This window comes from Mustelus asterias, unplaced genomic scaffold (assembly GCF_964213995.1).
Source record: "Mustelus asterias unplaced genomic scaffold, sMusAst1.hap1.1 HAP1_SCAFFOLD_107, whole genome shotgun sequence".
NCBI classification, from domain to species: Eukaryota; Metazoa; Chordata; class Chondrichthyes; order Carcharhiniformes; family Triakidae; genus Mustelus; species Mustelus asterias.
In genome coordinates this window covers 898801-924834 of record NW_027590151.1, presented here as the reverse complement: position 1 = coordinate 924834, position 26034 = coordinate 898801, and the positions used below count along the sequence as shown (strand labels likewise).

Here is a 26034-nt window from a genome sequence, read left to right as displayed (position 1 = left end):
CTCATTTAAAAAAAACACTTCATGCCTGGAATCAGCTTAGTGAACCTTGTCTGAATTACTTCCAATGTAAGCGTATCCCATTTTACATAATCCTGCACCCTTTTACAGGGGGTTAAAAGGGGAGCAATCGCAAACCAAGAAAAATGTTTATCTCTTATTTTCTAACCACAGTTGACACATGACTCTTGTAATCTCCTTTTACAGGGAGTTGGAAGATTTGAAGTCTGTGATTTCTCTGATTCCAATGCTTCTGATATCTTTCCAGCTGCAGCAGGAGGTTTTCAAATAGTTCCAGAAGTGAGTATTATTGAGCATTCATCTACAATCCAGTGCTTTTAGTGCTATGTTCTGTTATTTGTGCTCTGTTCTATCTCTCAGGCTGGTCTGACTCTTTCTTTGGATCTGAATCCATATCCATCCATTGCTCTGTTTCACCTCTGCCCTCTCTGATTACCTCTGTCATTGTTTAACTCTCTATTTTCTAGTAGTAGATTTATTTTAACCGTGTTTGGTACTTTACTGTTATTTTCTTGCAACTGTGTCTAGATGAAGCTTTCACCTTTTCCCATCCCTCAGCTATGTGCTTCTGATGTACCATCTTTATCTCCCAATGGTCAGGAATTCTTTTTCCTGCACTGGAGATCATTTCTCTTTTGCTCATTGGCTGATATTAAACATCAAATCTGCACCATAATTCCCTGGAATTGAAGATTTGAAGTTACTATCAGATTAGCCATGATCTTATTAAATGGTGGAGCAGGCTTGAGGGGCTGAATGGCCTATGCTTGATCTTGATTGTATACCCATATTGATTCTGCACACCCTGATATTTTAACTCTTGCCACAGTTACTAGCTAACAAGTTAAGTATTTTCAGTATTTGCTCTTTTTATTTCAGATTTTCAGCAACCACAGTATTTTGCTATTATTTTGTTGCAGGCGTTTGTCCCAGAACCGAGCCTTGAAGCAGAGATTGACCAATTAAGAGTGACTTGTATCGGGGCGGGTGTTGGTTGTGGATGTTGATCTGTATTTTCCAGTTACACACACTTTTTCACAGTGTTGGTGTGATTGAAATGTGGAACACTCATGGTGCCACAATTAGATCAGTACAGATATCTCACAGGGTTGTGTGATGGAGGAGATTTCAGAGATGGGGTGGTTAAGTCTCGAGGTACAGGGTCGGAAGCTCAGTTTTGGGTAAAGGATGGCAGTAATGTTGTGAAATTAATTTCACTTCAGATAGTTGCTCGGGAGAAGGATAGCGCGGTTAGGGAGTGAAGTTTGTATTGGGGCAATCTCTCTCGTGTGTATGTATATATTATGTGTATATATATCACTCTGTCTCTCTTCACCCATTGTGTCCAGAGTCTTGTGAAGGCACAGAACAGGCGGCAGGTTCTCTTCCCTGAAGGATATTACTGGACCTGTCTGATTTTTGTGACAATCCAGCAGTTTCCATGGTCACGTTTTCCTAGTGCCTGCCCCACAAATTACCAGATTCATTCAGCTCAATTTCACAACCTGCCTTTGTGTTCTGTGGGTTCTCTCTCACGCCCTTTTTTCTGTTTTAAATCAATTTCACAGGGTTTTAGAAGGGGAGGATTTGCAGTCAGGAAACAGAAATCAAACATCACATCAAAATCTGACGGGGTCACCTAATTTATCATAACCTGAATTTCATCGGATTTTGAACATGGAAGGAAAAAGCACTGTTCACAGTGGAGAGAAACTGTACGTGTGTTCTGTGTGTGGGCGAGGCTTCAGCCAGTCAGCTGGCCTGTCGAGACACAAGCGCAGTCACACCAGGGAGAAGGTGTGGAAATGTGGGGACTGTGGGAAGGAATTCAGTCATTCATCTGCCCTGCAGAATCACCAGCGACTTCATAGTGGGGAGAGGCCGTTCACCTGCCCCGAGTGTGGGAAGGGATTCACTCGGTCAGCAACCTTGCTGAATCACCGGCGAGTTCACACTGGGGAGAGGCCATTCCCCTGCTCTCAGTGTGGGAAGGGATTCACTCAGTTATCCCACCTGCTGACACACCAACGTGATCACACTGGGGAAAAGCCATTCACCTGTTCCGTGTGTAGGAAGAGTTTCACTCGGTCATCCCACCTACAGACGCACCAGCGAGTTCACTCTGGAGAGAGACCATTTACCTGCTCTGAGTGTGGGAAGGGATTCATTCAATTATCCAACCTCTTGGTTCACCGGCAGGTTCACACTGGGGAGAGACCGTTCACCTGCTCCGAGTGTGGGAAGGGATTCACTCAGTCCGGCAGCCTGCATTTACACAAACTGACTCACACTGGGGAGAAGCCATTCACCTGGCTCCGAGTGTGGGAAGGGATTCACTCGGCCATCTGACTTGCTGATACACCAGCGAGTTCACACTGACGAGAGACCTTTTAAATACCCAGACTGTGGGAAGTGCTATAAAAGTTCCAGCCAACTGATGTCCCATCAACGCGTTCACACGGACGAGAGACCATTCAAGTGCACTGACTGCGGGACTGGGTTCAGGAGTTCAACAAACCTGACTGTTCACCAACGAATTCACACCGGGGAGAGACCGTTCACCTGCTCCGAGTGCGGGAAGGGATTCACTGATTTATCCACCCTGCTGAAACACCAGCGCACACACACTGGAGAAAGGCCATTCACCTGCCCTAAATGTGGGAAGGGATTCACTCAGTCAGCCAACCTGCAGAGGCACCAGCGAATTCACACTGGGGAGAGGCATTCACCTGTTCCCAGTGCGGGAAAGGATTCATCGAGTTATCCAATCTGCTGAGACACCAGTCAGTTCACGAGTAACTACCACAATTTGGTTTTGCTGTTAACCACATCCATGTTCACTGGGATCTGGGTGTTTTTCTTCCTCCTCTTCCCATTTTACTTGGAATCACCACAAAGCTGCTTCACCATCTCCTCCTGTCAGTCACCATCCCTCTCCCAATCCCACTGTATTTCTGATTCTGTCCACCACATCTTTCCATCTGGTCTTAGACATTCCTCCTCTCCTTCTTCCTGACAGTCCCATGTCCATCACTCCCCTCACCACATTTCCTCCCTCACTCTCCATAACAGATGTCCAGACCATTTCAATCTCTTCTCCACTACATAGAAACATAAAAACTAGAAGCAGGAGTAGGCCATTCGGCCCTTCGATCCTGCTGCGCCATTCATTATGATCATGGCTGATCATCGAATTCAATATCCTGATCCCTTTAGTCCCAAGAGCTATATCTAATTTCTTCTTGAAATCACACAATGTTTTGGCCTCAACTACTTTGTGATTGTAGATTCTTTCTTTTCAAGTTCAGTGATGATTTTCTATCACCGAATATTCCACTGCATATCTTCCAATTACTGCAGCCAGAGCTAATCTGTTTCTTCATTTCCAAATTTCCATCTCCTCCCATCACTGACCCCAGGAACTTGAAGCTACTCATATTCTTCAAGTCTTCACCCATAATCTTTACCTTCACTCTCATCCCCTTCCCTAATCTCAACTTGACAGTCCAGAAATTGGATCTTTGGTTCATTAGTGTCCTTGAGGGAGGGAAATCTGCCATTCTTACCTGATCTGTACAGACTTGAAACGTTAACTCTGTTTCTCTTTCCACAGATGCTGCCAAACCTGCTGAGTTTTTCCCAAATTTTCTGTTTTATTTCAGATTTCAAGCATCCACAGTAATTTGCTTTTACTTAATCCAATCTTCTTATTGCATTGACCTTCCTGATATTTTTCTATCATTTGTCTTTAAAAATACCTTTGTGCTCTGTTTCTGCTGATGTTGATAAACTCGATCCCGATCATATTCTGGATAAAAGTCAAATAAATCAGCTTTGTGTTGGAACAGCCAGTGTGGTTAATAATTTTAATATCTCTAACACAAGTTAGCTCTTTTTAAAACATCCTCGGTATCCCAGTCTCCTCCATTCTTGCCAAAGCAACGAGTGTGAGGAGCTCATGGAATCATAGAATCCCTGCAATGTGGAAGGAGGCCATTCGGCCCATTCAGTCTACACCAACTCTCCAACAGAGCATATTACCTCGGCCCTATCCCCATGCATCCATCATGGCCAATACGCCCAACCCACATATCTTTAGACACTAAGGGGCAATTTAGCATGGCCAAGCCACCTAACCTGCACATCTTTGGACTGTGGTAGGAAAGCAGAGCACCCGGAGGAAACCCACACAGACTTCAGGAGAACGTGCAAACTGCCCACCTGGTCTGGAATTGAACCTGGGTCTCTGGCGCTGTGAGGCAGCAATGCTACCACTCTGCCTCTGTGCTGCCCCATTGTCACTAAGATTGAGACAATCTGATCAGCTGCCTCTGCTGCTTTCCTCCCTTCCACTACCCCGGAAGTTCAAAATTGTTGTGAAGATCTGCCCAGCCCAGGCCTTAAACTGACTTCTTTCTTTAGTTTCTCTCCATCTCCCCATATCCCTTCAAGAGCTAATCTTGTCCATGAAACCCACCTTCCGTTCTATTCACTCTTTCCCACTAAACTGCCAACCATCCAGAGAGTTCTGGAGGAGGGTAAGTTTATGGAGAATGGAAGATGAGGGATCGGTCAGAAGAGCGTTGGAATAGTCAAATCTGAAAGTAACAAAGGCAAGATGAGAAGTTCAGCAGCAAATGAACTGAGGCAGGATGGATCTAATTGTCTTAGAGGTGGAAACAGTAATATTAGAGACGGTGAGGATATGTAGCCAATAGTTCAACTCAAGGTCAAATAGGAAAGGAAGATTGCAATTGGTCTGGTTCAGACTGTGGTCAGGGAGGAGGATAGTATCGCTGATGAGGGTGACAAAGTTTGTGGGGTGCACAGTGGTGGAGTTCATGGACCTGAGTATTAACCCTGCACCTGGAAACTAACTTGTGATTCACCTGCCAAGGCACCCAGATTGCTCTGTACCTCAGAGTTCTGTTTGTGATATATATAAATGATTTAGAAGAAGATGTAGCTGGTCTGATTAGTAAGTTTGCGGACGACACAAAGATTGCTGGGGTTGCGGGTAGTGATGAACATTGTCAGAGAATACAGCCGGATATAGATAGGCTGGAAAATTGGGCAGAGAAATGGCAGATGGAATTTAATCCAGATAAATGCGAAGTGATGCATTTTGGTAGATCTAATGCAGGGGCGAGTTATACAATAAATGGCAGAACTATCAGGAGTATAGACACGCAGAGGGACCTGGGTGTGCAAGTCCACAGATCCTTAAAGGTGGCAGAATAGGTGGAAAAGCTGGTGAAGAAGGCATATGGCATTCTTGCCTTTATTGGACAGGGCATAGAGTATAAAAGTTAGCATATGATGTTGCAGTTATATAGAACGTTGGTTAGGCACATTTGGAATTCTGCGTCCAGTTCTGGTCGCCACACTACTAGAAGGACGTGGAGGCTTTGGAGAGAGTACAGAAAAGGTTTACCAGGATGTTGCCTGGTATGGAGGGTATTAGCTATGAGGAGAGATTGAGTAAACTAGGGTTGTTCTCCCTGGAAAGACGGAGGTTGAGGGGCGACCTAATAGAAGTTTATAAAATTATGAAGGGCATAGATAGGGTGAACAGTTGGAAGCTTTTTTCCAGGTCAGAAATGACACATACAAGGGGTCACAAGTTCAAGATAAGGGGGGCAAGGTTCAATACAGATATCCGGGGGACGTATTTTACACAGAGGGTGGTGGGGGCCTGGAATGCACTACCAAGCAAGGTGGTTGAGGCAGACACACTAGGATCATTTAAGACTTATCTAGACAACCACATGAACAGACTGGGAATAGAGGGATACAAACGGATGGTCGAGTTAGGAACACATGATCGGTGCAGGCTTGGAGGGCCGAAGGGCCTGTTCCTGTGCTGTATTGTTCTTTGTTCTGCAATTCATTTAAATAAGATGCTGCTTTTTCTGTTCGTTCTGTCTGATTGGACAAGTTCACATTTTCCCACGTTATACTGGATCACCAGTCTAATACCTGGGAAGGTGTTGTGTTATTGGGAACGGTTGAGCCTGTACTCATTGGAGTTTAGAAGAATGAGGGGTAATCTTTTTAAGTTTAAATTTTATTTATTAGTGCCACAAGTAGGCTTACGTTAACACTGCAAAGAAGTTACTGTGAAAATCCCCTAGTCGTCACACTCCAGTGCCTGTTCGGGTACACTGAGGGAGAATTTAGTTTGACCAGTGCACCTAACCAGCACGTCTTTCAGACTGTGGGAGGAAACCGGAGCATCTGGAAGAAACTCACACAGACACGGGGGGAATGTGCAGACTCTGCACAGACAGTGACCCAAGCCGGGAATTGAACCTGGGTCCCTGGCGCTGTGAGGCAGCAGTGTTAACCACTGTGCCACCGTGCTGCCCAAGGTAGCTTGACAGATGAAGAGAGGTTATTTCCCCACATGGGCAGAATGCCAAATATAAAGGGTTTCTCATTTCGAATGGAGAGGAGGAGAAATTTCTTCCCTCAGGGGGTCTTTGGAATTATTTTCCCCAGGGAGCAGTGGAGGCTGCGTCAGGCTGAGTTAGGCAGATTGTTATCCACAAGAGTTATGGCCGACAGGTGGGAACGTGGAGTTAAGGGCACAATCGGATCAACCATCATCTTATTGAATGGAACGGCAGGCTCAATGGGCCGAATGGTCTATTCCTCCTACTTTCCATGATGTTATGGTCTCTGTGTTGAGGACAGGAAGCATTATGTATTGATCTGTCAATCAACATGAATTAGCATCTTCAGGAGTGTTGGAGGGACAACAGACTGAGAATGGAGGAAAAATAGACAGATTTACAGCTTTGGGGGAATGAGAGGACAGATTGTTCCAGAGAAACTAAAACTGTCTGTTCTGAATTTTTATCCGACACTAATAGTGGTGACTTTTGTGAACTCCTTTTACAGGATATTAGAAGGGGAGAATTTTGAGACAGAAATCTCGAAACAAACATCACGTCAAGATCTGATTCACTCAATTCACTAGGATGTGAAACCATCGGCCATTCTAACATCAGTGTGACTGGAAAAGCACCGAGACACACACACACCCGAGTGAGAGTGTTCCAGTGCACTGAGTGTGGAAAGAGCTTTAACCAGTTACACAGCGTGAAAAAACATCGCCATTCACAGCGGGGAGAGACTGTACCCGTGTTCTGTGTGAGATTTAACTGATTGTTTAACCTGGAGAGTCACAAGGACACCCGAACCATGGAGAAACCGTGGAAATGTGAGGACTGTGAGAAGGGATTCAGGTCCCCGTCTGAGCTGGAAACTCATCGACGCAGTCACACTGGGGAGAGACCATTCATCTGCTCCAAGTGTGGGAAGGGATTTGCTCAGTCGTCCACACTGCTGACACACCAACAGGTTCACAGTCGAGAGAGGCCATTCACCTGCTCTCAATGTGGGAAGGGATTCACTAATCCATCCCTTCTGCTGAGACACCAGCGAGTTCACACTGGGGAGAGGCCGTTCATTTGCTCTGACTGTGGGAAGGGATTTAAAGACTCCTCCACCCTGCTGACACACTGGCGAGTTCACACTGGGGAGCGGCCGTTCACCTGCTCAGAGTGTGAGAAGGGATTCAGTGATTTATCCACCCTGCGGACACACCAGCGGGTTCACAGCGGAGAGAGACCATTCAGATGCTCCCAGTGTGGGAAGGGATTCGCTCAGTCTTCAAACCTGCAGAAACACCAGCGGGTTCACTCTGGGCTGAAGCCGTTCACTTGCTTTGAGTGCGGGAAGGGATTCCGTGATTCGTCCCACCTACTGAGACACCAGAGAGTTCACACGGGAGAGAGGCCGTTCACCTGCTCAGAGTGTGAGAAGAGATTTACTCACTCATCCACCCTGCTGACACACCAGCGAGTTCACTCTGGGGAGAGGCCGTTCACCTGCCGTGACTGTGGGAAGGGATTCACTCAATCTTCGAACCTGCTGAAACACCAGCGAGTTCACTCTGGGCAGAAACCATTCACCTGCTCCGTGTGTGGGAAGGGATTCATTCAGTCATCCCACCTGCTGAGACACCAACGGGTTCACAAGTGATCACAGAGCTTGGATTCTGCTGTTAATCACATCCAGGACTGAACCATGTTCATTCTGACAGTTGGTGAAGTGGGAGGGTCGGAGGGTTTTGCTCAGCAGGACTGGCCGGTCTCGTGACTTCCAGTGGGCTGATGTTCTGTGAGCCTGGGAGAGCACATTTCCTCTGAAATGATCCACAGAAGCAGATGTGGTGTATTAATTTTATCCTGGATAGTAAATAGTCTTTTTCCTCTCACTACAGGTGTCTTGTCGTTCATCCGTCCTCGTTCTGAGGGTTGGCCGCACTCTGAACAATCTTTCTCCACTGATTTCTCAGCTGCTCTCACTGCCTGTCCCATCGAGAGACCGGTCCACATTCTGATATTATCCACCCGTGTCATCTCAGGCCTCACTTGCACACATTTTTCAGGTGTTTTGCCTCGCATTCCCTCTTTTTCCAAATACTCATAGAGAATCATTAGAATCCCACAGTACAGAAGGAGGCCGTTTGTACCGACCACAAGATTTGTAGGTAAGGGGTTTAGCTATGTTTGTGGTTAGGGTGGGCAAGAGGGCCTGGTAAGGTACTCTGTGAGAGAGTCAGTGCAGACTTGATGGGTCTGCACTGTAGGGATTCTATGATGATAGACATCATCCTCAAATCGAGGGGCTGCTGACGATGATGAGGGCAAAATGCAACAGGGAGTTAGCGGGGAGATCCTGGACCAGGCAGCAGGAGGAGAGAATGTTGTGAATTTCTATCCTGGACTGACAGAGATGTATTTTGGAAACTCATTTCACAGGGGGCTAAATGAGGAAGATTTAACAGAGAAAACTCATACCAAGGGAAAAAATTGTCTCTTCTGAATTTTTATCTGGGACTGATGGTGATTGCTTTTGTAAACTCATGGGCTACCGGAAGCAGAGGTCAGTTTTAAGGAGTGTTTTAATGAAGGAATGTAGGATAGAGAAGGTTAGGGAGGAAATTCCAGAATTTGTGGTCTTAGCAGCTTCAGGTGAGGCCACACAACATGGAGTAAATAAAATCAGGAATACTCAGGAAGTCAGAATTAGAGAAGTGTAGATATCTCGGAGGTAAGAAAGGAATGGGTCAGTGTTTCAGCAGCAGATGAGCTGAGTCTGGGGTGGAGTCAGGAAATGTTACTGAGGTGGAATTCAGTCTTGAAGATGATGGAAAAATGTGGTTAGGAGCTTGTCTTAGGGTCAGATATCACACAATGGTTTGAACAATCTGCTTCAGACTCAAACAGTTATCAGGCAGAGGGATGGAGTCAGTGGTTCAAGAGTGGAGTTTGTAGCTGGGGCTGAAGACAGTAGCATCAGTCTTCCCAATATAGAAGTAGAGGAAATTTCTGCTCATCCATTACTTACTGTCAGAACTGTATGCGCCTTGGAGGAGAACCCGGAGGTGATTGGGTTCACATACACTTGCTCCTTCTCAGAGATGATGGTTGAGGGTTTGCGAGATTCTGTTAAAATCCTGGTTGATTTGTACAAATAGAAAATCCCCCTCTCTTCTTCTGCTTCCAATCCTCTCACCCTCTTCTCCCCCAATAGAGATCATAATCTTGTGTAGGCTCAGATGGGTGTCAGCTTCCCTTCCCTGAAGGTTATTAGTGACAGTAAGAAGTTTAACAACATCAGGTTAAAGTCCAACAGGTTTATTTGGTAGCAAAAGCCACAAGCTTTCGGAGCCTTAAGCCCCTTCTTCAGGTGAGTGGGAATTCTGTTCACAAACAGGGCATATAAAGACACAAACTCAATTTACATGAATAATGGTTGGAATGCGAATACTTACAGTTAATCAAGTCTTTAAGATACAAACAATGTGAGTGGAGAGAGCATTAAGGCAGGTTAAAGAGATGTGCATTGTCTCCAGACAGGATAGCCAGTGAGACTCTGCAGGTCCGGGCAAGTTGTGGGGATAACAGATAGTGTGACATGAACCCAAGATCCCATTTGAGGCCATCCTCATGTGTGCGGAACTTGGCTATCAGTCTCTGCTCAGCGACTCTGCGCCATCGTGTGTCGTGAAGGCCGCTTTGGAGAACGCTTACCCGCATATCAGAGGCCGAATGCCCGTGACCGCTGAAGTGCTCCCCAACAGGAAGAGAACAGTCTTGCCTGGTGATTGTTGAATGGTGTTCATTCATCCGTTGTCGCAGTGTCTGCATGGTCTCCCCAATGTACCATGCCTCGGGACATCCTTTCCTGCAGCGTATCAGGTAGATAACGTTGGCCGAGTTGCAAGAGTATGTACCGTGTACCTGGTGGATGGTGTTCTCACATGAGATGATGGCATCCGTGTCGATGATCCGGCACGTCTTGCAGAGGTTGCTATGGCAGGGTTGTGTGGTGTCGTGGTCACTGTTCTCCTGAAGGCTGGCTAGTTTGCTGCAGACAATGGTCTGTTTGAGGTTGTGCAGTAGTTTGAAGGCAAGAAGTGGGGGTGTGGGGATGGCCTTGGTGAGATGTTCATCTTCATCAATGACATGTTGAAGGCTCCAGAGGAGATGCCGTAGCTTCTCCGCTCCGGGGAAGTACTGGACGACGAAGGGTACTCTGTCCACCTGTCCCGTGTTTGTCTTCTGAGGAGGTGGGTGCGGTTTTTCGTTGTGGCACGTTGGAACTGTCGATCGATGAGTCGAGCACCATATCCTGTTCTTATGAGGGCATCTTTCAGTGTCTGGAGGTGTCTGTTGCGATCCTCCTCATCCGAGCAGATCCTGTGTATACGAAGGGGTTGTCCGTAGGGGATGGCTTCTTTAACGTGTTTAGGGTGGAAGCTGGAGAAGTGGAGCATCGTGAGGTTATCCATGGGCTTGCGGTATAGTGAGGTGCTGAGGTGACCGTCCTTAACGGAGATTTGTGTGTCCAAGAATGCAACCGATTCCGGAGAGGAGTCCATGGTGAGTCTGATGGTGGGATGGAATTTGTTGATGTCATCATATAGTTGTTTCAGTGATTGTTCACCATGAGTCCAAAGGAAGAAAATGTCATCGATGTATCTAGTGTATAGCATCGGTTGAAGGTCCTGTGCGGTGAAGATGTCTTGTTCGAACCTGTGCATGAAGATGTTGGCATATTGAGGTGCGATTTTGGTCCCCATGGCTGTTCTGCTTGTCTGGATGAAGAACTGGTTGTTGAAGGTGAAGACATTGTGGTCCAGGATGAAGCGGATGAGTTGTAAAATTGCATCTGGAAACTGGTAGCTGTCGGCGCTGAGCACTGAAACAGCCTGAGTGGCCTGCTCATAGTTCATTTGTTCATATATTCTTATGTCTCTTTCCCTGGAAATCTATCTCTCTCTCTTGGGAATGTGCATCACACAACTTTTCCATTCGCACTGATGATTGGAATCTTTTTGAACAGGGCATCAGTGTTCCTCTGACATTTGATCGCTGATGATAGTCGTGTCCAAATGAATCAAGATGTTTCTGACTGAAAATCCTTCCATTCTAATCCCTTGTAAATAAAAACATCTATCAAAGCAATCAATGTAAGCACAGGATAGAAATTTGAAACTGATATTCTGGTTGTCACTTAACATTCTCCTCCCTTTCTGGAAAGCATTCTTTCTGGTTGTATCACAACTTGATGTTGCTCCTGCTCTGTCCAAGACCACAAGAAACTACAAAGGGTCATGAATGACCCAATCCATCAGGTAAACCAGCCTCGTATCCATTGACTCTGTCTACATTTCCCACTGTCTTAGAAAAGCAGCCAGCATAATCAAGGACCCCATGCACCCTGGACATTCTTTCTTCCACCTCCTTCCATCGGGAAAAAGATATAAAGGTCTGAGGACATGGACAACCAAATCAAGAACAGCTTCTTCCCTGCGGCCATCAAACTTTTGAGTGGAACTACCTCACATTAATTTGATCTTTCTCTATATCCTAGCTATGACTGTAATACTCCATTCTGCACCCTCCTCTTTCCTTCTCTTTGTCAGTAAAACGTACAAGAAACAATACTTCTCACTGTCTACTAATACATGTGACAAATCAAATCTAATCAAATTTCAAACTTTAAGCATCTGCCTCCTCCCTACCAATTGTAAGCCTAATTCTTTTGACCATCCTCCTTATTTTTCCCCAGTTCTCCCCCAAGGAAGCTGCTGACTCTGGGGTTCAGTTTCACATTGAGCTATTCCACTCCCCAATATGTCACCCAGGTGTCTAAATTTTTCCACCTGAATTTTGCTAAGGTGGCGTCGCTATCAATTCCAGTGACTACCCAGATGTACATTATATCCGGATGGGGTCACTTCGCCTCCTCCCCATCCCATCCCATCCATCGCAGTCCCAGGTGTTTGGAGACTGGGCTCCGGCCGAGTAATGGCGGCCGCAGCTCCCACAATCCCCCGCGCTGGAGAAATCGCTCTATTCGCCGGGTGGGACTGCGCATGATTAACCCAGAGAAGTTCTGCGCATGTGCGGGGGATAGCGTTTCCCATTGGCCAATAACTGAGAGCGACCCGGGGTCAAAGTGTCTTCGACTCACTTCCGCTGCACCACTGTCTTCATGAGGGGTATTGACCAATGGAAGGAATTGGAGGACCGGAAGGATACTGGTCCTCCAGCCAATCAGAGTGCGGGCTTTGTGACAATGCAGATTGGATTTCAGACAGACTGAAACCTCCTCCTGTCGTCAACATCTGTCAGTAAAACACTTTGTTTTCTTCTCTCCTTTTTCTTCTCATTCTGGGGTTAAATTGGGGACTTGCAGCAACTGAAGGGAAAGGAAGTGAATTCAGGGAGCTGCAGACTCTGGAAAGGTTGGCCCAGGTATCTCTCTCCCTCTTAAAGACATTGCCATCCTTTGCTTCCTCAACTTGTCACATTTATTTGTCTGGTTAAGAGGATGGTCTCTTTCCTAATGTTCACAATTTAAAGGGATGATTTCCCGAGGAAATAGCTGAAATTTAAAGGGCAGTAAATTAATATAGGACAGAGATGTGTGCAGTCTTGTAATATGGTACAAATTAGATATATTATGCATGGTCCAGTAATAAAGTTCATTTTTTATTATTTTTAGTTTTGTTAATACTGTAACTAAGTAGTTTATTTTCAGTAATCGGGTTATCGTATCACACAAGGAGTCCATTCAGCAACTCAAGTCCATGCTAACTCTCTGTCGAGCAATCCAGTCAGTCCCATTCCCCCTTAAGTTCGTAAGATAGAGGAGCATAATTAGGCTATTTGGCCCATTGAGTCCACTCCGCCATTCAATCATGGCTGATATGCTCCTCATCCCGTCTGTATCCCTGTTCCCCTGCCAGTCTATTTTGACTGCCATCTAATTTCATTTTGAAATATTGAATGTATCAAAATGCACCACCCTCATAGCCAAACAATTGATATTCAAGAACGTTCACTGTCGAAATAATGTTCTATCTCATAGCCTTGCTGTACTTCTAATTATTAAACTGGTCCCCTATGTTACATACATTTTACTTCGCTAAGTATATTTAGGTATTTAGACTAGCAGCCTGCATGAAGATATCTCAGTGCTGGAGAAGAAGCAGTGAGCATGGATTTGTTGATCAGCATGAATCAACACCTTCAGGAGAATTGGAAGGGTGTATTATACATACAGCAGAGTGAGGAGACAGGGATAGGGTGTGGGATGGAGATGTACAGATTCAGAGGAATGAGAAAGGAAAAAATGTTCCACAGAAACTAGAATTGTCTATTCTGAATTTCTGTTTGATACTGACAGTGATGACTTTTGTAAACTCATTTTACAGGAAGTTATAAGGGGAAGATTTGCTGCCAGCAATCTCAAAACATGTTAAGGCTTAATAGAGTCACTCAAATGATCAGAACCTGAATATCATCAGACCTTGAATCTAGAAGAAGAAATATTTATCTGTTTTTTCTGTCACATCAGTGTGACTGGAAAGGCACCAAGGAACACAGAGCTGAGTGAGAGTGTCCAGTACACTGACTGTCAAAAGACCAGTTACACAGACTGCAAAAATATCACATCATTTACAGCGGGGACAGACAGTGCACATGCTCTCTGTGTGGATGAGGATTTAACTGATTGTTAAACCTGGAAAGACACAAGGACATCCACACCATGGAGAAATCGGGGAAAGATGAGGATTGTGGTAAGGAATTCCGTATCCCGTCTGTACTGCAAACTCATCAACATATTCACACTGGGGAGAGACTGTTCCCCTGCATCAAGTGTGGGGAAGGAGACTGCTCCCCATCTGCCCTGAAGATTCATCAATGCAGCCACACTGGGGAGAGGCCCTTCATCTGCTCTGAGTGTGGGAAGGGTTTTCTCCAGGCAGCCGACCTGTGGAATCACCAAGCAGTTCACAGTAGGGAGAGGCTGTACACCTGCTCTGAGTGTGGGAAGGGATTCACTCAGTTATCCCACCTGCTGACACACCAGCAAGTTCACACTGGGGAAAAACCGTTCAACTGCTCTGAGTGTGGGAAGCAATTCAATCATTCATCTGAACTTTTGAATCACCAACAAATCCACACCGGAGAGCGACCATTCACCTGCTCCGACTGTGGAAAGGGTTTCACTCAGTCATCTCACCTGCAGATACACCAGCGAGCCCACACTAAGGAGAGGCCTTTCAACTGCTCTGAGTGCGGGAAGTGTTTTATTCAATTATCACACCTAGTGACTCACCAGGGAGTCCACAGGAGGGAGAGGCCGTTCCCCTGCTCCGAGTGTGGGAAGCGTTTTATTCAGTTATCACATCTAGTGACACACAAAGGAACCCACACAAGGGAGAGGCCATTCAGCTGCCCCGAATGTGGGAAACGTTTTATCCAATCGTCACACCTAATGTCACACCAGGGAGTTCACAGCAGGGAGAGGCCATTCGTCTGCTCCGAGTGTGGGAGGCGTTTTATTCAATCATCCCACCTTCTGTCACACCAGGAGGTTCACACCAGGGAGAGGCCATTCACCTGCTCTGAGTGTGGCAGGGGATTCATTCAGTTATCTGACCTGCAGAATCACCAGCAAGTTCACACCGGGGAGAGGCCGTTCACCTGCTCTGAGTGTGGGAAGGGATTTACTCGTTCAGCTAACCTGCAGGCACACCGACGTGTTCACACCAGGGAGAGACCATTCACCTGCTCTGAGTGTGGGAAAGGATTCGCTCTTTCGTCTTATCTGCAGAGTCACCAGCAAGTTCACACTGGAGAGAGGCCGTTTATCTGCTCTGAGTGTGGAAAGGGATTCATTCAGTCATCTCACCTGCAGACACACCAACGAGTTCACAAGGATTCACAAAGGGATTCACTCAGTCATCCCACCTGCTGAGACACCAGTAAGTTCACAAGTGATGACAGGGGTTGGATTCTGCTGGTATTGCTGCTGTTAATCACATCCAGGACTGAACTATGTTCATTCTGACAGTTGGTGAAGTGGGAGGGTTGGAGGGTTTCTTTCTGCTGGACTGGCCGGTCTCACAACTTTGTTTTCAGTGGACTGATGCTCTTTGAGTTTGGGAGAGCACATTTCCACTGAAATGATCCACAAAAAAAAGCTGATGAATGTGCCAACTCGACACAGCCACCCAAGGCCGGAATCGAACCCGGTCCCTGGGGCTGTGAGCCAACTGGTCTAACCACTGTGCCACCCATATCATGGACCCCTGGCAAAACTGGAATCAATGGATATCAAGGGGCAAACTCTCTGCTGGTTGGACTTATACTGGCAATTAGGAAGATGGTTGTGGTTGTGGAGGGTCAGTCATCTCAGCTCCAGGACATCAATGCAGGGATCTCTCAGGGTCGTGTCCGAGGCCCAACCATCTTCAGCTGCTTCATCACTGACCTTCCCTCCATCATAAGGTCAGAAGTGGGGATGTCCGCCAATGAATACACAATGTTCAGCACCATTTGTGACTCCTCAGATACTGAAGCAGTCCATGTCCAAATACAACAATATCCAGGCTTGGGCTGACAAGTGGCAAGTAACATTCATGCCACATAAGTCCGAGGCAATGACCATCTCCAACAGGAGAAGATCTAACCATCACCCCTTGACATTCAAGGGCATTACCATCACTGAATCCCCCTTCCATTATCAACATCCTGCGGGGTTACATTGACCAGAAACTCATAGACACTGTGGCTACCAGAACAGGTCACAGACTGGCAGCCCTGAGGAGAGTAACTCACCTTCTGACTCCCCCACCCAAAGCCCATCCACCATCTACATGACACAAGTCAGGAATGTGATGCAATACTCTCCACTTGCCTGAATGAGTGCAGCTCCCAACAACACTCAAGAAGCTCAAAACCATCCAGGACAAAGCAGCCCCACTTGATCAACACACTAACCACAAACATTCACTCCCTCTACCACTGACGGACAATAGCAACAGTGTGTACCATCTACAAAATGCACTGCAGGAACTCACCAAGACTCCTTAGGCAGCATCTTACAGACCCAGGAACATTACCATCTAGAAGGACAAGAGCAGCAGATCCATGAGAGTGTCACCACCTGGAAGTTCCTCTCTAAGTCACTCATGTCAGGAAAACAGAGATAGTTTTAAGTGATGTTTCTATTGTTAAATATTAGAAATAAAGTATAGATTTAAGTAAGTTTGATTTAGTGTTTCTGTGTAGGAAGAGTAGAACTTTGGTTGGATTCATGATGAACAAAGGTATTTGCATGCGTGGGGGATAGGTTTCAATTCAAATTGTATTCCTGTTGTGCTGAGAGAGTTTATGGCGTGAAAAATAAACATGAAGTTGGAGAAATAATGCATTGTTGTATAGCAACCAGCAGCACCTTTAGGGTGAGAAGGTTTTTTGAGTGTAGTTTTAGTTGAATTTATAGCAGTTGGGGTAAGGAAACGAGAGGGTGAGCAGCTCTCAGCTCTACTAGAGGCAGGAAAGCCATACAATGGAGTAATGTGTCCAAAAGCAAGCTCCAGAGGAACTAAAGGACAGTTCGTTTGAGAAACCCGGGAATGGAAGGGAAGTGTCAGGAATATTTAAGTAAAAAAGTCTTTGGAACAGGATACTATTCATGGAAGTTAAACTCAGACCTGGGAAGAAAAGAACTGATGACGTTGGTGACAGAGAAGCCACATATCTGAAATAGTGGGAAGGTTTGATGTCCTTAAATCCAGTTTTTGAAGCAATTGTATTCTGTTAGGGACTGGTGATCTGAGTTTATGTAGAATTTTGGAAGCATGTTGCAATTCAAGGCAAAGAAATTCTGAGAGTTGAAAACCTGGAGGCAGCTTCTTGCTAAAAGAGTGGAGAGAAAGCTTTGTTTGAAAGGATAATTGGAAGACCTGGAAGTGAGAAAATTAGTTTGGAAGGAGATATTAACACGTGTCTTTTTGAGAGCGGAGTTTGGAAACACTCGTGACAATCATCTGGGGGGAAATTTGAGGAGAAATCCATAGAGGATCGATTGAGTTGCATCTGCCACTTGGTTTCAGAGTGGGGGTTGTCTGATCACAGTGAACCTGTGGGTTTAAAGGAACCATGTGTTTACTGAGAACATTATAGCATAAGGAATTTTAAATCTGTGTTATCCTTGAAATCTGTATACATTTGTGAAGGAAAGTGAGAGTCAAGGAGTATTTTGTTATTGTCAAACTCTTCGTGTTTAATAAATATTTATTATTAAAAGCTAATTGGCAGTCCTGTGATTCTGTTCCTTTATGTTTTCTTAAAAAAGTAAAAGTTGCGGTCTTTTGAGCCAGTGTTCCATCCGGGAATCATCCTGTCCAATTATAACATCAACTGGGATCGTAACACTCACCATCTTGACTTCAAAATATATCGCTGTTCCTTCGCTGTCACTGGGTCAAAATCCTGGAGCTTCCTCCCAAACAAGTGTGGGTGTACCTACACCACTGGGAATGCTGTGGTTCTAGAAGGCAGCTCAACACCACCTTCTCAAGGCCATTTAGAAATGGGCAATAAATGCTGACCTAGCCAGTGAGGCCCACCTTTTATTATTCAGGGCAGACTGTGGGCTTTGACCTCTGTAAACGAATAAAAAATAAGGTAATACCTGTTTTTAGCCGATTGAATTGGTTTTCAATGACAGCATTGTCTTCTCCCTTGTTCTTATGTCCTGGGCCTATTACACGGTTATACTTGAAGGAATAGAGCCAGCCTGACTCCACTGTGTTACCTCTGACACCGTTATCAATCCCCAAGCTGCTACAGACAAGTTCATTAGCTCAAACAAACACATCTTTCTCACAGTGTGAGGCCAGTTTCCTGCACAATTTAATTCATTTTGCAGACATTGCTAATTCCAGCAAGGCTGCGACTTGACTACATTGACCAGCATGCTTTGCACATTGAACCCACAATGCAGTTCAGTGCAGTTCTTCAGATATGCTCAGTCTGGGTTCTTCTATCACCCTCGATATTCCATGTTACCACCATGAGAGACTCCACACACAGCGTTACACCACAACCCGTCTACACTGATTAATATAAAATAAATAAAGTTACAAACTGACTGCACATTAAAAAGGTCCATAATACATTGGTTTCCAACAGAGCCATTGTAATAAAAGCCAATGAAGTTATGCTGAAGCTTTATGAAGCACTGTTTAAACCACAATGGGAATATTGTGTTCATATCCAGACAGCACGCTTTAGGAAGGATGGGATGGTCCTTGAGAAGGTGCGGAGGTTCACCAGAATGGTTCCAGCAATGAAGGATTTTAACTCCAAGGTCAGGTTCGAGAAGTTGGAGTTGTTCTCCCTGGAATGAAGGAGGCTAAGGGAAGATCTGATAGAGGTGAACACTATTATGACAGGTTTAGATCAAGTGGATACAGAAATTGGCCAGGATTGACAGAGACTGCTGGAGGCAAGGCTATTCGTTAATATAACTTTTTATTGCACCTTCTTCTAAATATGTACAGCACAAGGCTCAGCATAGAACCATCTCTCAGCAAACTCTTATCATCTGATCTTACATCACTGGGTAGAATATTTACAAATTTAACCTTAACCCTTTACACTGCACCAAGTCTTCAGTCAGCCTCCTAACATCCCCTCAGTGCCAGTTGTCTGATTTATCAATTGATGTTTCTGAGATTCACCTTGGGACACTCTCCTACATTGAAGGTCTGATGTAAACAAAAGTTATTTTTAAAATCTCATTGTAACAGACTGAGGAAGTCAGGATTAAAACAATATCTGGGTAAATGGAGTTAGGTCACAGATCAGCCATGACCTCAGTGAATGAGAGAACAGGCTTGAGGGGATAAATGGCCTCCTCCTGTTCCTGGTAAACTTGGACTCAGACACCAGCTGATGAATGGAAAGTGATGGGAGACCTGGAAAGAGACTTTAACAGAAACCAGCACTGGAGCAGAGTTAGAGAGTGGGAGAAGCCCGGGGAGAAACTACACAGGAACTGGAGGAGGTTGTTCAGCCCTTCGAGTCTGCTCTGTCATTCAGTTAGACTCTGGCTGATCAATTAGTTTATCAAGATTTATTTGATTCTATTCTGTAGATTAAGCTGCAGCTCAGTTTTATGGGAAATTAACATCAGCAGAAACAAACTCCAACTCTCACAATGGGAACATGTGAATTAGGAGCAGGAGAAGGCCACTCGGCCCCTCGAGCCTGCTCCACTATTCAATAGGATCCTGGCTGATCTGATTGAAGCTTCAACTCCACTTTCCTTCTTACCCCTCATACCCTTTGACTCTCTCGTCAATCAAGAATCTATTAAATTCAGACTTCAGAATATTCAGTGAGCCAGCCTCCACCACTCTCTGTGGAAGAGAATTCCACACTGTAACAACCCTCTGAGAGAAAAGGTTTCTCCTCATCCCAATCTTAAATGGGAGAACCCTTATTTTTAAACTGCCTCTTGTTCTCCTCTCTCTACAATCAACATCCACTCTGTCAAGTCCCCTCTCAATTTTATATGTTTCAATCAGATCCTCTCTCATTCTTCTAAACCCCAATAGATACAGGCCGAACATGTCCAACATTTCCTCGTATGATAACCCCCTCATCCAACGAATCAGTCAAGTAAACCTTCTCTGAACTACTTCTCACACAAGTCCTCTCTTAAGTAAGAAGACCAAAACTGTACACCTCGAGATGTGGTCTCACCAATACCCTGAACAAATGCAGCAAAACATCCCCGCAATAAACAACAATTCATTTACCTTTCTAATCATTTGCTGTGTCCACACACTAACTTTTCCTGATTACAGTACCAGGACACCCAGATCCCTCTGTACCTCAAAGTTCTGCAATCTCTCGCTCTCTTTAAATAATCAGCTGCTTTTCCATCCTTCCTGCCAAAGTGGACAAGTTCACATTATCCAAAAATCTTGTTCCAGCTGCCAACTTTTTACCCACTCACTGACCCTATCTATGTCGCTTTGCAGGCTTGTTATGGTCATTCACAACTCACTTTCCTACCTACCCTTTGTGTTATCAACAAATTTTGATCCTGTCATCCATGTCATGAAAATAGTTTGTCAATAGTTGAGGGCCCAGCACTGGTCCCTGTGGCACTCCACAGGCTACACTTTGCCATCCCAAAAATGACTTGTTTCTCCCTCCTCTCTGTTTCATAGAATCCCTACAGTGCAGAAGGAGGCCATTCGGCCCATCGAGTCTGCACCAACCACAATCCCACCCAGGCCCTACCCCCACATATTTACCCACTAATCCCTCTAACCTACACATCTCAGGACTCAAAGGGGCAATTTTTAACCTGGCCAATCAACCTAACCCGCACATCTTTGGACTGTGGGAGGAAACTGGAGCACCTGGAGAAAACCCACGCAGACACGAGGAGAATGTGCAAACTCCCCACAGACAGTGACCCGAGCTGGGAATCGAACCCAGGACCCTGGAGCTGTGAAGCAGCAGTGCTAACCACTGTGCTACCGTGCCGCCCATGTGGGATAGGGCCTGGGTGGGATTGTTTACTTTTAAAGCTCTTCTCACAGTCAGAACACTGAAATGGTCTCTTATCAGAGTGAACTCGCTGGTGTGTTTGCAGCTGGGATAAACGTCCGAATCTCCTCTCACACACGGAGCAGGTGAATGGCTTCTCCCCAGTGTGAGTGCGCTGATGGACTTGTAAATCATTTTTACTTTTAAATCTCTTCTCACAGTCAGAACATTGAAATGGTCTCTGATCAGTGTGAACAAGTTGGTGTGTCAGAAGGTGGGATGACTGAGTGAATCCCTTCCCACACACTGAGCAGGTGAATGGCCTCACCGCCATGTGAGTGCGCTGGTGTCTCAGGAGGTCCTTTGTGCTTTTAAAGCTTTTCTCACAATCAGAACACTGAAACAGTCTCTGATCAGAGTGAACCTGCCGGTGAATCAGGAGGCTTGATAAAGCATGACATCCCCTCCCACATTCGAGGCAGGCGAATGGCCTCTCTCCAGTGTGAACACGCCGGTGTGTATAGAGGCTGGATGAGTAAGCAAATCCTTTCCCACACTCAGAGCAGGTGAACGGCCTCTCTCCAGTGTGAATGCGACGATGAATATCCAATTCGGACGGGTAATTGAATCTCCTCCCACAGTCCCCACATTTCAATGGTTTCTCTGTGGTGTGGGTGTCCTCGTGTGACTCCAGGTTGGATGATGAGTTGAAGCCTCGTTTACACAGAATATGTGTCGGGTCACTACTCACTGAGAATGATGTGATTATTTTTCAGACTTGTTAAACCACTTTCCACATTCAGCACATTGGAAACTCTCAGGTGTGTGTGTGTAGGTGCTTTTTCAGTCACACTGATGTTTGAAATCTTTGCCCGCAGACAGAATGAACATTTCTCCTTCTGGAGACAAAGGCTGACGATATTCAGTTTCTGATGAATCAAATCACTGAAACAGATCTTGATGTGAAGTTTGGTTCGAGTTTCACATCTGTAAATCCTGCTTCATAATACCCTGCAAAAACAGTTTACAAATACCATCACTGTCAGTGCAGGATAGAAATTCTGAACAGACAATTCAGAGTTTCTCTGGAACATATTTTCCTCTCTTGTTCCCCAAATCTATAATTCCCCGTCCCACACACTCTCCCTCCTCCCTGGGCTGAAATCCAAACCCATCTCAACATCTCCACCATTTCTTCCCGCCACTCCCAGTTTTCTTCCTCCCTCTCCTGTCTGGGTTCAGTTCTTGATGTGGAAATCTCACTAACTGTCCTGGCCGGAGACAATACACATCTCTTTAACCTGTGCTTAACCCTCTCTCCACTCACATTGTCTGTACCTTTAAGACTTGATTGCCTGTAAAGACTCGCATTCCAACCATTATCTTGTAAATTGAGTTTGTGTCAATATATATGCCCCGTTTATGAACACAAGTCCTACTCACCTGACGAAGGAGCAGCGCTCCGAAAGCGAGTGGCTTTTGCGACCAAATAAACCTGTTGGACTTTAACCTGGTGTTGTGAGTCTTCTTACTGGGTTCAGTTCTCCAGCTCCTGTCTGCAGACTGACAATAAAACCAATGGGTCTTATTGGGGGTGTTGGGGCCTCCAGCGGGTGTTTGTGAATCCTCCCCGCCCACCTCCCAGGGTTTCCTTCCTTCCCAGAGATCAGAGTCCTCATTGATTTGAGGCCAAAGTGTAACCTCTTATTTATTGTCCCCCTCCCCCATCCTCTGATGTGAACCATCCTCCAGTGGCTGAGCCAGGATGGGGCCGTTAACCTGGGCCTGTTCCCGGGAGGGAGGGAGGGAGAAGCCCCGCAGCTGCAAACCAGGGAGCTGACAATGATTCTGAAGGGTTTGCGGATCCACAAAGTGTTTCCAAATCCTCCCAGCCACCGCCTAACGCTGACTCCGCTTCTCCGGGACAAACAAGCGCCAAGGACAGCAATGACACTGCGCATGCTCCGCATCACAATGCCCGGGGACTGATTGACGGCAGCTCCGGACCAATAGGAAGAGGGGGCGGTGCTGGAGGACCGAGCTGGAGCGGCTGGTCCTCCAACCAATCGGAGTGAATGAGGGGCGGGACCTGAAGCATGCGCAGTGCGGGTAATGGCGACGGACAGACGGTTTTAACTCGGAAGCGAGATCAATACGAGGTAGAGGGCGGTGCGCGGGGAGCGATGAATCCAGCGGGTGGAGAGGCTTTGTAAACATGTTGTTCAAACCCAAACCCCGGAAATGAACTTCCCGGTCCCCCCCTTTGTACCAAATGGAGCGGCAGCTTGTAGTGTTAGACCCGGGCTGAGTGCCGCCATTGAGGCTGCATGTGGGAGGCCGGCAGGGATTGTGATCGGAGAGGGAAGCCCTGACGTCACAATGGAATGGGTGAGAGTGTGACATCACAATGGAATGGGTGAGGGTGTGACGTCACAATGGAATGGGTGAGGGTGTGACGTCACAATGGAATGGGTGAGGGTGTGACGTCACAATGGAATGGGTGAGGGTGTGACGTCACAATGGAATGTGATCGGAGAGCAAAGTTTCACTCTGAAGCTCATTGCACAACTTCCGCATTGTGACGTCACAATAGAGCCCTTGAGTGAGAGTGTTCCAATGCACTGACTAAAGAGCTTTAACCAGTTACACAGTCTGAATAAGTATCGCAACATTCACAGCGGGTAGAGACTGTAATCTTGTTCTGTGTGTGGACAAAGTTTCAACTAATTGTCCACCCAAGAGAGAGGTAAGGACACCTGCACCATGGAGAAACCATGGAAATGTGTGGACTGTGGGAAGAGATACAGATACCTATCCCTGTTGGAAGCTCATCGGCGCAGCCACACTGGGGAGAGGCTGTTCATCTGCTCTCAGTGTGAGAAGGGATTTAATCAGTTATCCAGCTTACGGATACACCAGCAAGTTCACACTGGGGAGAGGCCATTCACCTGCTCTCAGTGTGGGAAGGGATTCACTCAGTCATCCCACCTGCAGAGACACCAGCGAATTCACACTGGAGAGAGGCCGTTCACCTGCTCTCAGTGTGGGAAGGGATTCACTCAGTTATCCAACCTGCAGAGACACCAGCGAGTTCACACTGGGGAGAGGCCATTCACCTGCCCTCAGTGTGGGAAGGGATTCACTCGGTCATCCAATCTACTGACACACGAGCGAGTTCACACTGGGGAGAGGCCGTTCACCTGCTCACAGTGTGGGGAGGGATTCACTCAGTTATCCAGCCTGCAGAAACACCAGCGAGTTCACACCGGGGAGAAACCATTCACCTGCTCTCAGTGTGGGAAGAGATTCACTCGGTCATCTGATCTGCGGATACACCAGCGAGTTCACACTGGGGAGAGACCGTTCACCTGCTCTCAGTGTGGGAAGGGATTCACTCGGTCATCCGAGCTGCGGGCTCACCAGCGAGTTCACACTGGGGAGAGGCCATTCATCTGCTCTCAGTGTGGGGAGGGATTCACGCGGTCATCCAGCCTGCTGACACACCAGCAAGTTCACACTCGGGAGAGGCCGTTCACCTGCTCTCAGTGTGGGAAGGGATTCACTCAGTTATCCACCCTGCGGACACACCAGCGAGCTCACACTGGGGAGAGGCCATTCACCTGCTCTCAGTGTGGGAAGGGATTCACTCGGTTATCCAACCTGCGGGCACACCAGCGAGTTCACACAGGGGAGAGGCCATTCACCTGCTCTCAGTGTGGGAAGAGTTTCAGATTTTCATCCCACCTGCTGAGACACCAGCAAGTTCACGAGTGATTCCAGGGGTTGGATTCTGCTGTAACTGTTTCTGCTCTCAATTACATCCAGGACTGCATTTTGTTCATTCTCACAGTTGGTCAATGGGGAGGGTCAGAGGGTTTCTTTGTGCTGGACTGGCTGGTCTCAGCCTCCAGTGGGCTGATGCTCTTTGAGTCTTTTTGTGAATACCTGGTTTCAAATGTCACAAGGATCACAGAGTGACAGGGTGTTAGGAAGTTTAGAGATATTTAGTCAGAAGAAAACAGAGGTTGGCAGTGCAAAGGTACATTTCTGAATGGAGGGTTGTGACAAGTGACATTCCTCAGGGATCAGTGCTGGGACTTTTGCTGTTTGTAATATATATAAATGATTTGGAGGAAAATGTAACTGGTTTGATTGGTAAGTTTGTGGACGACACAAAGGTTGGTGGAATTGCGGATAGCGATGGGGACCGGCAGAGGATGCAGCAGGATATAGATCAGTTGGAGACTTGGGCGGAGAGATGGCAGATGAAGTTTAATCCGGACAAATGTGAGGTAATGCATTTTGGAAGGTCTAATACAGATGGGAAATATACAGTAAATTGCAGAACCCTTAAGAGTATTGATAGGCAGAGGGATCTGGGTGTACAGGTACACAGGTCACTGAAAGTGGCAATGAGATGGAGAAGATAATCAATAAGGCATACGGCATGCTTACTTCATCGGCCGGGACATTGAGTTTAAAAATTGGCAAGTCATGTTGCAGCTTTATTGAACCTTTGTTAGACCGCACTTGGAATCTAGTGTTCAATTCTGGTCGCCACACTACTGTGGTATATTATGTGGTATCAGTATGAATTGACAATGTTGTCCTGGTCCTGGTCCTGCGCTGCATGCGGGCAGCTTCAGTATTCAGAGTTGTGAATGGTCATATACACTGCAATCATCAGTGAACATCCCCGTTTCTGACCCTACGGTGGGGAGACAGTAATTAATGAAGCAGCTGAAAATGATTAGGCCCAGGAGACATGAGGAACAACAAAATATATTTATATAGCGCCTGAAAGTAATAAAACATCCAAGGAGCATTGTAAAATAAAGTATGATATTGAGCCACAAAGAAGATATTAGGTTAGATGACCAAACGTTTGGTCAAAGTGGTAGATTTTAAGGGGTGTGTTAAAGGAGTAAAGCGAGGTGGAGAGTTGGAGATGTGTCGGGATGGTATTCCAGAGGTTGGAGCCTCAGCAACTGAAGCGAGAGCTTGCAATGGTGAAGCAAGGGCAGGGACAAACTAAAGACCAGAATTAGAGCAGTGTAATATATTG

At 46.2% G+C, this 26034-nt stretch overlaps 1 protein-coding gene across 1 annotated transcript in view; it reads left to right on the top strand.

Moving 5' to 3' along the window:
- Positions 1–2455: 2455 nt before the first annotated feature.
- Positions 2456–26034, top strand: part of LOC144484446 (uncharacterized) — a 48103-nt gene continuing 24524 nt past the window's right edge. The window contains exons 1-6 of the mRNA XM_078202974.1: positions 2456–2542; positions 7567–8063; positions 12169–12277; positions 14638–14802; positions 14938–15321; positions 23889–24731. Coding sequence (XP_078059100.1) covers positions 2456–2542; positions 7567–8063; positions 12169–12277; positions 14638–14802; positions 14938–15321; positions 23889–24731 — 2085 coding nt within the window. The remainder of the gene's footprint in view (positions 2543–7566; positions 8064–12168; positions 12278–14637; positions 14803–14937; positions 15322–23888; positions 24732–26034) is intronic.